The sequence below is a fragment of the Agelaius phoeniceus genome, chromosome 7 (assembly GCF_051311805.1).
Source record: "Agelaius phoeniceus isolate bAgePho1 chromosome 7, bAgePho1.hap1, whole genome shotgun sequence".
Taxonomy (NCBI): Eukaryota; Metazoa; Chordata; class Aves; order Passeriformes; family Icteridae; genus Agelaius; species Agelaius phoeniceus.
This window is the reverse complement of record NC_135271.1, coordinates 44942223-44956590: the sequence shown is the minus strand read 5'-3', so window position 1 is coordinate 44956590 and position 14368 is coordinate 44942223. Positions and strand designations below refer to the sequence as shown.

General features: G+C 43.5%; 1 protein-coding gene across 4 annotated transcripts in view; it reads right to left on the bottom strand.

Annotated features, from left to right (window-relative positions):
• Positions 1 to 14368, bottom strand: part of THSD7B (thrombospondin type 1 domain containing 7B) — a 300207-nt gene that overhangs the window by 180620 nt on the left and 105219 nt on the right. For all 4 annotated transcript variants that reach the window (XM_077181738.1, XM_054636437.2, XM_077181740.1 and 1 more), the window contains exons 4-5: positions 12190 to 12985; positions 3679 to 3933 (exon numbers count right to left, since the gene is read on the bottom strand). In XM_077181738.1, the coding sequence (XP_077037853.1) occupies positions 3679 to 3933; positions 12190 to 12985 (1051 nt within the window). The remainder of the gene's footprint in view (positions 1 to 3678; positions 3934 to 12189; positions 12986 to 14368) is intronic.

Sequence of the window (14368 nt, the reverse complement as noted above, 5' to 3'; positions counted from 1 at the left end):
ATTTACAAAGTAATACCAGCACACCTGTATCTCAGCAATAAGCCTTTTTTAAAGAATCAAGTCTTAAAACATTCCCATTTTCCATCATTTAACTTCTGAAAAGCTTTGAATTTCCAACAAAGCAAGGAGAGTTTTTGCTATATCCCTGTCTCGTAACGTAGCAACCACAACCAAAATGAATGATATGAAGACACAATCATAATTCTGGAAAATCTACCTACTCCCAGCGAACATGAAAGCAACAGATCAAGGATAAAAAAGATATAATACATTGTTTTAAAACTCATGACTCGGTGACAGTTATGAAACAAACAAGGGCTCAATATCTTTCCGATTTACAGCAACCTCTTGGTCTCTTTAGTCTATAGGACTTATGCTCTTAGTGTTTGCACAAGTTTTATACCTGTATATACCCATTCACTTTAATTGAACTACCCCAAATTTATATCACAATAAAAGAAAGTAGAATCACCTCCTATGTGTTTAAGCTTTTTAAGCACTTAATCCTTTCAGAACAAATAACCAAAGGTAAAACAAAGCGCAAAGCTCTGGAGTCTTATATGCAGTTGAAGTGTTTTATTTTCTTGCATTTAGACTATTGATTATAGATGTTATTGTAAACTTCAGCCATAAAATTAAAAGCCCTTCCCATTTAACAGCAAATTTACACCTGTGCCACCTACCTGTGATGGGACCATTAACTTGTAGCTTTGCCATGGGCATAGAGGTTATATTTAACTGAGCAGTTCTGAGGCTTAAAGTATTTTTGTCATCTCTGGATCCTTTTAGGTGACTGGAATATAACTTCACCCACCTCTCTCTGAGGAGTACAACTCTGCAACCTCTTAAGCTGCTGCTTTTTTATGTCAGTGGATGAAGCCCACACTATGTACCTTCATGCAGCCATGGGGTGCTCTCTGCCCCTGCATTACAAAACAGCCTCTAGAAAATCATAAAAATCACACATTGGTTTGGGCTGGAAAGGACCTTGAAGATCATCTCATTCCAACCCCCTGCCAAGGGCACAAACACCTTTCACTATCCCAGGTGGCTCCAAGCCCCATCCAACCTGGCCTTGGACACTTCCAGGGTTGGAGCAGCCACAACTTTGCTGGGCATCCTGTGCCAGCGACTCACCACCCTCACAATGAAGAATTTCTTCCTAATATTCTTCTAAATATAATATTAATTTCTTCCTAATCCCATTCCTTCTGCTCAGCAACTTGTTCTGGTCTATGTCCTAGCCCATTTTCTTTGCTGTGGCTGAAGCATGCTGTGGAAAATTCTTGCCCTAAAAATAAAGGAAAGACTACTTGTTTCCAAATCAACCTAAAAAAAGAGATGTTTTCTAGGAACTTGGAAAGTAAACAGCAGTCTTACCTTAAAGGATTTAAAACCTAATCTGATTAGACAAACAGAAAAAAAGAAGGAGTGGTTTGTCTTGAGACCAGACAAATGAAGGAGAGCCTCTTTTATTTCTGCTACTGAAGCTCCTTAAATTCATCATCTTCATTTAAGGGGTAGAAAGAAAAGATGATTGTTTGGCAAGCGTCAGCAAACTACAGATAAAATGGCATATATTTAATGGGGAAAAAAGCATAATCTTCCTAGGTATTACCTTACAAATAGAATATGGTCAAATAAGGAGAATAGAAACATTTGAAGTTTCTTGTATTATTTCACAAGGATTAACACTACATCTCTCCATGTCTGGAAAGCTACTGATTTCCAATCTGAGCTATTTCCAGTAGCTCAGTCACCAATTCCCAAGGACCAACACCAAATCACCAGGCTGCAAACTGAAATATGGACCAATAGCAACCTTTACCAGCTGCTGAAACCTAAATAACATACATTTTTCTTATTTCTGTTCATTAATACAAAATCCTGGTCCCCACAGCCTTACATCCAGTAGACATACAGCACATACTGCAATATTATGGATTTTCATTCTCGCTTGTTTCTTTATACTGAGTGAATCAATCAAAGTCTAGTAACCAGGCACTGCTGTAAAATTCTTCTGCACAGTGTGAGAAGGTCACAGCCTACCACCTGCATTTTGAGATATTACATCCCTAGAAATAACTATTAACTAAATACCAGAGTTGTACTTTTTAATATTTTCAGCTAAGTGGCTCTATTAACCTGCAAGTTTAATGTTATTTTTCTGAGCTAGCACATTAGAGTTCATCCTCACTCATGCAGGTACTGCCCTGGAGGTGTTGCTTCAAGGTAGGGAGGCATAATGGGATGGGGAAGGTTTCAGAGCTCACAGGCTTATGAAAACCTGGGCATAGCAGCAATGCACTAAAAGAACAGATTTTCTTTCTATACAGAGAGGGAGGCACCTACAAAATTATCAGTGGTTTGCAGGTTCTCACCTTTTGTGCTCTCCTGGCTCTACACAACCGTTTGCCCTTCAATACAGTGCAATGTCAAAAAGGGGAAGTGAGAAACCAGGGACAGACCCACGTCTGTTCACTCCCTGATTAACTTCCAGCCAGTCTCCCCCCATCAGGTATCACCTGCACCCACGCTCCTGTACAAAATCAGCAAGACAATGTGTTAATCTATTGTCTTTGAAATTGATGTGCACTTGGGCAGGAGCAAAAATCACTCTGTAAGAGCCTTTCCTTAGAATGTAATCAAGCAACAGAATATTTTTTTATACTTCCTCTCTTCTGCTAGCAGGGTGCATAAAAATGATCAGCATTTGATTTTGAATGAGCCCAGTGATACAGAGACACTTTTACAGGTGATGCCTTCCTAAGAAATGTATCTTGCAAAGGCTTTATAGAAGGTTTTGGCAGTATCTGGCAAAAGCCCCAGAAACTCATGACTTGAGCACTGAACAGCTCTCCTATTAAACACACTCATTCACAGACAGGGAGATTTTTCTGCATGCATATAAAATTCTATCAATCCCAAAGCATTTTACAGTAAATCTCAGAGCATGTCTCACGAAAAATCAAGCAATATTTTATTTTCTTTGCAAAGCACACTATTGAGCTCCTCTGTTAGCCTGGTCAAGCATAATGGCACAGGCTTACAGACCAGAAAGGTGAGATCCTCTCCTTCACACCACAAACCAAGCAAGCTGTCAGGGACTGCAAAGTTTCCCATTTCAAGAAGCACGCAGAGGGAAGCTGAGTAAAGTCTAATCTATTACCCTCTGAGCAGTTCCCATCTTCCTCAAGCAAGACTGGGATTTTTTTATGGGGAGATGAAGATGAATCATTAAATCTTATGCAAAAATTAAAATTTCAAAGCCAATAAAAGCTCAGCCGTGGAGACCTGCCCAGTCTCTGCACAGCTGATGAAATTCTCTGAAACAACGATCAGGACAAAAGCCATTTAGAGAACAAGAGCGACTGCTCTCAGTTTTTAAAATATGATAAATGTGAACTACATATGAAATGTAGTGGGTGCAATTCAAATTTATTTCTACATATAACTGTAATTATTGTAATAGGAATAATGAAAATAGCAATAATTGAAAGAGAGCATTAGTAACAAGAACTAATACCAATAATGACAGCTAACAGTGACCAAATCGATGATCTCTCTGACACAGAGAAAGCACCACTTGCACCCCTCTCCATGCACAAACCGAGCAGGGAGTATCTACAGGGGCTTCTTTACCTCCAAAACCCAGGGAAGAAGCATCTCTGGCCATACCTGGGGCAGGGCTGCAGCGGTGCCTTCCCTCCTCCACCACACGCTTCCCTCTCCTCCAGCTCCGGGCAGGGCCGGCCGGTGCCCACGGGCACGCTCCGCACGCGGCGGCGCCGGCTGCGCAGCCCCGCGGCCACGCTGCCCCAGCCGCAGCTGCGCCAGCAGCGGCTCCACGGCGACCACTCGGACGTGGTGCAGTCCTTGGGGATGACACAGGACCTGGAGGTCACGGGGCCCACGGGGTCTTGCAGGCAGAGGCTGCGGTAAGAACACAGTACAACAGCTGAGGAGGTCTTGCTCAATGAAGTTCTTTTCCAAGCCATACTGCCCAAGAAGAAATCCATGGTCATTCAGGCAGAACATCTAGACCAACACCAGGGCAATGGGAATAAGAGAAGTTTGAATGCAGGGCACATAATACATTTCCAATGAGTTCTGGGTGCAAACTCGTATGCTGAGTACTTAGTAAATATTGTATCTCATTTATCTGAGTTAAAACAGATGCACAAAGCATTATATTTGCCCCTGTGTAGCCAGAATTTCACAGTTTGTCCTGGATGGAAAACAAAATCCAAGCCCAAGAGAAATACTGACACAGGTAACCCTTCCAACATCCCACACACAGGACTAGATGTTCTCCATCCATCCATCCATCCATCCATCCATCCATCCATCCATCCATCCATCCATCCATCCATCCATCCATCCATCCATCACACATCCTGCTGAGCAACTCTGCTCTTTCAAAACATAATTAATCCCACACTAATAAGAAAGGTCTCAGTTCCATGAGGCTGTTATCAAACATGTGCTGTCAAACAATATCAGAGGGTTTTCTAACCTGTCAAAAAACCAGAGACTCAGGAATGCTGCAACTGAGGCTGGATTTTGGGACTCAATTACTGCAGCTGACATCAGGACATGATCTCCTTCATTCTGTAACACTTCAATGGTGCCCTAGGCCAAACACAATAAGAAACCAAATTCCAAGAGCTACCAACTGATGAGATTTGGTATCAAGGTACAAAGTCCCAGAATAACATTTTGAAGAGTCCCAAAGCTACAACACATTTTGACTTCTGTATAGTGTTATATGGACAGTGCAAACTGGCCTCAGAAATTAAGACCACACCTGAAGAACTCAGTGTGAACTCTAATTTTTCTTCTCCAGCCTCCAGCTGCTTGTGGTCAAAGCTTTTGCCAGCTGTAAGGAGCAAACACAGGTACACTTAAAAGGTGTGAAATCCAGGGCTGCTGCCAGGGTAGCAGCCATTACCTCTCCTGCTATTCCTTACAGCACAGTTTGGCCAAACTATCTCCCACTAAAGCAAACAGACTGGGGCAATCATGCCAGCATTGCTGGGCAGCCTCACAGGGAGAGCAGAGAAGATAAAGGGCACCCACTCCCTTCTCCAGTCTAGAAATTGGTCCCCTTTCCACATAGGTCAACAGGAATATTCCCATTGAAATACATCAAGTTTGACTAGACCCTCAATCACCAGCATTTAGTGGCTTCGATTTGAACTCCAAAGTAAACAAAAAAAAAACTATAACAACTTTTTGTCTTGATTTCTTCGCCCAGAATAAAACTCAGTAATCTCACAGGTGCTGTGAGAATGAATGTACTGAGGTTTATTTAAACAACTTCAACAAGTACAAACAGCCTGTGACGTAACCCCCTCAAAATGAAACTATTCTTGCTTACAATTGAAAAACATGTCTCATTTCTCTACTACAAGTCAAACTGAACTGATTACAAAGCTGTCTCTGGTACAAAACATCAGTTCTGTCAAAACAAGGTTCTGGAAAGTAATAATCATGATACAGCTACCTACTAAACTAGGGGTTTTGAGTGGTTTTTTTGAACATTAATGGTGAATGGTCACTTTATTTCCTTTTTAGTATTTTTCCAACAGGGGAGCCACCCATGCTAAAACATTAACAAGGAAGAATAATTCCTGATTTTCAGTAGATAAAACAGTAGCATATAAAAGACACTGTCCTAACTGATGGTACCAGAAAACTGAAGTTTATCTAAGAACACAGAATGGTGGGGGGAGGGAAAGTAACTGATCTTGGTTCTCAAAACAATCAAAACTCCCCATTCAGATATAGTGTGAATAGCAAAATCCACTTTTGGGGTTGCACCACTGCCAAAGAGATTTTAGCTCTGCCTGATCTTTACTGAAACACCAAGTAAAATGTAGCCTTTAAAAATCTGGATTGGAGTCTTGGTTCAAATGATCTTTGCCAGTCCCAGTTCTTAGCCAGACAATGCCTCCAGTACCTCCCCTAATGGATTCTCCAAACCTCTGCCAACCCTCTGGCTGGGAAAGCCAGCCCTGCCCAGAAATCACCCTTGCACTGGCAAAAGCCTTTGCCAGAGGCTGAATCGCTGCTCCTTTCCCTGAAAATCTCCCCCACTGCTCCTGCTATAAAAGGCAAGATGCTAACTTTGTTGACCTCAAGGTGAATGAGACATGGAGCTGGCAATTTCCACCCTGTTCAAGTAGGCTTTTGAGGGAGAATTACAAGCAACTGCTGAACAGAAAGAAAATTAATTAACTTGTACCTACTCACTCAGAGCCTCCAAGTCAAATTAATTGTGACACTGAGCAACACAAAGACAAATGTAAAAACACCCTTTTGCATGAAATTCAGACACAGCCTTTCATGTCACAGATGTATTTAGGACAATCTAATACAGATAAGCCCAGACCTGCGAGACACTCACTGATCTGAGGCTGCAAACCAGACACAGATTTGTGCTGCTGTGGCTGTGTCCAAACCAGCAGGGACAGGAACGAGGTCTTGGGGACAGGAGGTACTCTATCAGCCCTGGTTTTAAACTGATTTTCGACACATTCATGTCTCAGGTTAGATCTTCAACTTGGGGGTCGATCTGGTAATGGTGATCCAGCAGAGTACTTACACAAGTGATGCTTTTTTGTGTGTTACATGCTTGGATTGACACTGTAAAACCCCAGGAATTGTTTCCCAGCCCACACTGCGGTGTCTGCGGCGTAGGAAGGATCCATTAGTGAGCAGCCAGCAGCAGCACAGAGCGCAGCTCAAGTGGCACAGTGCCCTCTGAGCCTCTTGTGTGCTGAAGGGCAATAAACCACTTATTAAAGAAACACAAAACACTAGGAAGGAAACCTACTCACGTCTGTTTCACACTCCCAGAGTCCTGGAGCAGAGCAGCAGAGGAGGAGGGAAAGCAGCCCAGGGTACCACCCTGACTGTGCAGCTCCACATCCCTGGGGCTGTGTCACCTCAGGCTGCTGCCCACAGAGCAGCCCCACTGATCTCCTCCATCTCCAGCCACACACACCCCCATGAGACACACAAACTGTGCAGCCCTGAGCTGAACCACACCACCTTCCTGCTCTGGACAAAAAGCAGCTCACCAAAAATAGCACATTTTCCAACAGCTCAGTGCCTGTGCTACATGCCCTGCAGTCACAGAGCCATCACATCCACCACATGGCAATGAGTGGGAACAGGTCCATCAGCTGGAAAAAGCAGCAACACCACCCAGGAGCTGTGCACCAGTAAATCAGGTTGGGCACAGCACAGGAGTCACCCCTACTTCCCTTCCCAGCTGTACCAAGGCACTCAGAAGCACAGGTGAGTGCATTTCCTTACATTACAGAACAGGCAGTTCTTGTTAAACCTTTCACACTGAAAGCATCACCTGCAAAGTAACAGGGCACACTAAGAAGCTGTCACCATGGCCATGCTGCTGGCACAGAGGCAGCCCCAGGAGCACAGGGTACCACATCCACAGCCAGGCTCTCCCCCAGCAGCTCAGGAAGGCTCCTGGGGAGTCCCATGCCTGACCAGGGAACTCATGTTCAAACCTACCTGCTGCAGAGCAAGATAACCCTGAAGTGAACTAAGTTAACAATCCATTTCCATTTTTTCCTCTTCTTCAGCACTGTCTCCTATACTGCAATTAAAGACCCAGCCCTACAGGCTGCTGGAGTTCACACTACCTGCTCTTTGCACTTGGTCAATAATATTAACATCTCATAACAGACAGTCTTGCCACATTTCTAACAGCATTAAAACACTTACTTCCCTTAGAAATTGGCAATGAGTGTTAACAGGCACACTTCTGAGAATTCCTAATGTATTTTTAGGGTCTTCAAGTGCTGACAGGACTGTTCTGGATACCATATATTCAATCTGTGCAGCAGAGGTTTCTTTGGCAGAAGAAACATCAGCCCCTTTTGCACCAGGTTGGTGAAGATGGGGAATATTTGCCTGCCATAAAACTGACTTAAGGGAAAGGGAACTGGGAGACCTATAATCCAAACAAACATCAGTAAAGATGTCAAAGTTTTGGTGTTTCCAGAATTTAATGCACCAGATCCTCTGTTTTAATTAAAAATAAATGCTGGCTTCCATTTGCACTACCTTGGCAGACTCTGAGATCTTGGGGCTACAGAGGCAGCTGCCTCCCAGCACTGTTTGGGAACAGGAGAAAAACCACAGTTATTATTGGACACCACTTCTAAAACCACTGAACCCCAGAATCATTAGGGTTGGAACAGATCTCTAAGATCCCCGAGTCCATCAACCCAGCACTGCCAGGACCACCACTGAACCATATCCCCAAGTGCCACAGCCACACACCTTATGAACCTCCCCTGAGCAGCCTGTTCCAATGCCTGGCCACTAAATCATTACTCATGGAAATGAAAAAAGCCATCACTGCTCCTTTGTTTCTTGTGCTTTTAAATAAAAGCAAAAGAAATGAGAGACAAAACTTTTGAAAAGAATATTCTCCTTCTCAAACAGCTCAGGGATTTGTTTTCAAGCCTGAGCACTGAGGCTTGATTCCTACATCTGCCAGGAGGAATGTGAACATAGAATTTCTCTCCCAGATCAGAATCACAACCATCAAATAGCATTTTACAGCACAGCATTTTCACCTCCGGACTGCAGAATTTTGTATTCATCCAGAGAACAGAAGAATGTCAACACTGAAACTGCAAATATTTTTTTCCTAAAAACATACAACAGCAAAGTGGTTAAGCACAGTCCACCAGGAAATGGATAATGGAAATTTAAATTACAGATGCAAACAAAAGAGTTGAATGCTGCTCCACCTCCGCTTTGACAGATGGATTGTCCCTTGACTGAGTTTGACCTGAATTTTCACTTACAAAGTAAAGTAAACAGAAACCCAAATCCAACTCTATTATATCACTGTTGTCATCTTACACATAGAATGAAGAGTTTAAGAAATATGTACATAAAAGACTCCTAATCCAAATAATAATAATAAAAAAATGCTTTTTAAGTGTTTGCTCCTGACTTTAACTTCTCAGTATGCTTAGTTGAGCACACACATCAGGTTAGAACATCAGGTTAAATTTATTTAGAATTTCAATGTCTAACTATGCACATTCATTTTACCAAACTGCAATTTAGTATCTAACCTAAACAACCTTTTATTTAAAAAAAAGGAAGGAACTCAAGTGCTTTTGTCTCATTATTCTGCAGATTTTTACAACTGTGACAAGACAGGAAAGCAAAAATAGCAGCATTTTTTCACATTCATTTCTTGCATCTTTTTCAGAGATTTTTTATTTTTTTAATGCATGGAAGTGGTTGTGTTTGAATCTGTTATTGGATGTAAGGCTTAAGGCAAAACGATAACATTTTTCTGAACTAAAATGAAACCTGAATTCTATCTGAAATAGTATAAAAAAAATCCAACTTTTTTAATAAAGAAACTCTTTAAAAGGTTCAAACCAGATCCATAGCATCATTCTATTTTGATGTTACCCCTTTTATTGTCATGAATGTAACGTTTCTACACCAAAATCGTTTCTGAGCAAAAGCAAACCCTCTCGAAGCCTACTGATGTTTGGCTGCTCAATTGTTGTCACTTCAGGTGTTTTCGAAAAGGTCTGTCCCTCCCTTTTCCCTTCCTTTGTCCCTTTTCCTTCTCTTTTGAGAAATGCAGAACCTCCAGACTGAAAAGATATTTAATCAAAAATATCCCCAGCTCTGCTTCCCTGACACAGCATGTCCAGCCTTCCACATGCTCCTCTCTCCAAGTAATTCCTGTTTACAGCCCTGCAATCAGACACCAGTAAATTAAACAACCTTGGTAGTAGATTGGGCATCTTTGCCATTTGATTATAAATTAGGAGGCAGGATGAGGACGTGGCCCCTCTCCTCTGGTGGGCCTTGGTGGTGGTTAGCTGACCCCTCCTGTCACCTGCAAGAACTGGGCAGTGGTGGAAGGCACAGCCCTGGCAGACCAGCAGCTCAGAGCCCACTGTTAAAGCACATCTTGGGATATTCCTGTCCCTTGCCTCAGCTTTCCAGAAGTTTAATTTACAGTGGTGCTTGCTTAGCAACGTTAGTAAAAATGGGAAACATCAGCCAGGAAAATGCAGGAGCACAAATAAGGCACTTCTTCCCTGGTTTACAGCAGACACTTGGCTGCCTGCCAGCCCTCACTATGGGGTTATGCAAATGCATTTACTCTTCTTTATCAGTAGCCAAAATACCACCAGTGCTGTAAAGCAACATCTGTAAGATCAGGCTGCTCTTCAGAAGAATGGCAGCAAATCTGCTGCACAACAAAACGAGGAGGACACCACCAGGGGATGCTTAAAGGGAGTCAATGTCAGGAGTATTTGATATCTGTGACACTCCAGCCCTGGAACTGAACATGGACTGGATTTTGGGCTGGATTTTTAGCTTTGAATTTTAGGTCCAAAAGGAGAAAGGAGAAGTGTGTGAGTGTCTAGATGCTGTAACATGACATGACCTTTTCTCCTCTACTCAATCAATGGGCTTTGCTCTTGCATTTAGAGTAAGAGTAAAGGATGGGTCAGGCCCAGCTCTGCAGTAAATCTGAGACACAAGCTCAGCAGAAAAAGACTGCCAGGAGGTGGCTAATGGAGCTGTACACTCCCAAAAAAGGGGCTAGATCAGCAAAAAACTCAGAAAGGAACAAGGAAAAAGACAGCTCGATCAGGGGTAGTCACTAAAACTAAAACTCTGCACTGTCATCCAGAAATTCAGTGTGTAAAACAGAAAACATTTATAGAAAGTTTCCATTTCTACTATTAGAGCAAATATAGCAGTGAGTGTGTGAGGGCAGAGCAAGTGAAATTTTAACAAAATCAGGATTTCCCTCCCAGAGCCGCTGATAAGAAATGAGATACAAGAGGCAGGAGAAAGCTAACAAGTGTTAACAGACATAAAGCTGCTGCTGGTCACACTCTGGAATAAATCACAAGTGACTCCATTAAAGTCAAGCAGTTACATGAGCATAAAATCTGTATATTTAGAATCAGCATATAATAAGAAACGAGTAATAAAGTCAAGATGTTAGAAACTGCTGGAACATTTCACAAAGCCTGACTTTTTTCCAACAGATAAAAAATACTCCATACTTGGCAATGGGTGTAATAGGAGTGGGTAAGAAAAAAGGTTAGAATTCATATTTTCACCTCAGTGTGTGTGCAAAAACACTGCAGAAATTAACAGGGGTAGAGAATTGGATGTAAAATAACCCCTTCTCTCTGCCATTTGAGTTTGTGCAGGTGCCAGGAGCTACGGATTATTGAGAAACAGATTGATTTCTGCAAAATTCAAGAGAAGGATTTTTCAAAACCTTCTAATTTCCTTGAAAAACAGTAAGATCTCCAGAAATTCTGGCTTTCTCATAAGTCAATCAACTTATCAGTCATCTGTAGCTACTGGCACCTACCCAAATCCAACCTGAAGTGAAACAGCAGAGCTCAGCTTAAATTTATATGTGAGAAATAGAAAGAATAAATCTTTCCATTATTTGCTGCACATTACTGCAACCTTCACATTCGAATTACAGCAAAGCAACCTATAAAGACAAAGAGAAATCATTAGATAAAACATTAGATAAGGACAGAAATCATCAACCTCTATCAAAGATGGGCATGCCAGTCACCTATCCTCTACCAGCACCCAAGAGTTACACCCAGACAGGAAAGCTCCTCAGTAAAGATGAAAACCCCAGGTTTACTCACTGGTTTCTTTCCAAAATATACCTTCTAGCATATTCACAATATTTCAGACTTATTTTACCCTGTATTGATTCATAAGAATGAAGTATTTAAGCTGATGCAACCTTAGCCTCTTATACCAAATATATGCAGTACATGACTGAGAATGGATCCTCCATCTCCCACAGCCAGGGCCCAGCAACAGCACAAAGTGATATATAATTCCATTTCCTCAAAACAACAACAAAAAAAAGAGACCCAGAAGAGAATTATTAAAAAATATAAAATGAATTTAAACAGTCGCAAATCGTAGAAGAATGCAAAATCTTCAACATACGCTAGAAAGGAATTAAATCAAGAAAAGGTTCATAAAGAAAACACATTAAAAATTGAGTTTAAACTCAAGAAGGGGATTCATTCACTGTGGTGCTGCCAGGCAGAGCCAGGGCTCCATCACACAAATGCAGCGGGGATGCCACGGAGCGGGAATCAGCCTTACCTCAGCTCCACGTGCTTTCCATCGCTGCGCACACACCGCACCTGCCTGGTTTGGTACCCAATCTCCACCTCCCCGGCTGGGTGCTGGGGATGGGAGCCGCCAAGTCCGGCCGTGCTTCGCTCTCCAGAGTCCGAGCCCAAATCCAGCATAGTCCTGCCCGCCAGCTCCGCGTCTTTAGGATGGGGCAGCCGGCATTGGCCCCAGGGGCCCAGGCGGAGGCTGTAGGTGTGCTGCTCCTCCCCGAGGGGACAGGCAGGAGCCCCGCAGGCTCTGGATTCCGTCAGGTTGGGGCAAGGGGCCCCGCCGTAGAGCGGGGGAGCGATGACGGCCCGTGAGCGGTGCTGCAGGCTCCCGGCGCAGCCCGGGCCGCACGGGGACCACCCCGAGAACTGGGACACGACGCAGTCCCGCGGGCAGGGCACCAGGCAGGCCTGCTCGGCAGGCGGCTGAGGGCTGAAGTGCTCACAGATCTCGCTGGACACCACGGTCCTGTTCAGCTTCTGCAGGCAGCGGACGCTGCGGCGCTGCAGCCCGTGCTGAGCGGTGACACAGGCCTCGGCCCCCGCCTCAGCGCCCGCAGCCGGGACGAGCCCGCACCTGTCCCATCCCGAAACCTCCCACTCGAACAGCTCCACGTGCCAGTCGCACACTTTAAAGCACCTCCGCTGGCTCTCGGGTTTGTCCTGCTGGTCGCAGTTGGCGTGGAACGTGGTCCAGCCCTCGGCGTGGGTGCACCAGACGGCCCGGCTGCGAACGCCCCCCGAGCCGCAGTCCCCGATGCAGCGGCCCCAGTGACCTGCAAGAGAGGGGCTGGTGAGAAAAGCCACACAATGCTGCCCTGCAGATCCCTCTGACACCGGCAGAAATAGCACAGAATGCTGCCCTGCAGATCCTCCTGACAACCAGAAAATCACACAACCACTAAGCCATCAACTCAGAACAGTTTGGGTTGGAGGGGACCATAAAGCTCCTCTCATTCCACCCCCCTGCCGTGGAACACCTTCCACTGTCCCAGGTTGCTCAAAGCCCCATCCAACCCGGCCTTGGACACTTCCAGGGATGGAGCACCCACAGCTTCTCTGGGCACCCTGTGCCAGGGCTTGGACACTTCCAGGGATGGAGCATCCACAGCTTCTCTGGGCACCCTATGCCAGGGCCTCCCCACCCTGAGGTTAAAGAATTTCTTCCTAACCTCTCACCGAAATCTTGCCTCTTTAATTTCAATATATTCCCCCTTCTCCTATCGCTATCTGCCCATGTTAAAAAATATAAATCATATATAAAATATAAGCCATATCCCGTCATATTTTAAAAAGCAAATAACTACCAGCTGGTCTCTAAAATTGGTTAAGTGCTTCCTAAAGGCTGCGAGTCGCTTCTCCCAGTGTACTCACATCACTGAATCACTTGGAGAAATTTGGGGAAAAAAAGAAAATGCCTCAGAGTGCTTCAAATTAAAGGCAAGCCTTTAATTTCTGCAGCAGTAAAATTCATCCCAAATGAATATTTAATTTCATTTGTACAAATTAATATAAAAATGATCATAAAAGAACAATCATCTAATAGGAAAAGAAAGTCAAGTTAGATAAGAGGAAAACAGTCTTAATAGAGCAATTAGTCAACAGAATAAACTGCACTGGGAAGCAGCAGAGTCATCATCCAAAGGGATAAAACAGTGAGGATAAATACATGAAAATAATCACCCTCAAGGTACACTGAGTAAATCGTTTCCACTTGCAGCACGTGGCACTATGAGACGTGGCAAAGCCATCATTCAAGAGGAGGAGAAATTAGACCAAAATAAAACCCAGCAATGTAGTTTTCAGTTCTGGAGCACACAAACAGACATACGTAATTGTATGAAATTTACTTGAGGATTTACAAGTGAAAGCAATCAGACAAGGCTAAATAGAACGATTTGTCTGTGAAAATATTATTCAATAAAAATCCACCAAATCAAAAAAATACTGAGGGCTATAAAGTAGAAAATTGCCAGCAAACTGAAGAGCAAAGGTAGAGAAAAGCACTCAGGCCGAATCTTAACTAATAAAGGGACTTTGATGATCATCTCAAGGGAGTGTTATCTCGTTCCTAAGTTTAAAAACTTTCCAATACCTCATAAAAGAGCCATTTTGTTCAGTACAAACATTGCATATATAATTCTTGCCTGAAAATACAC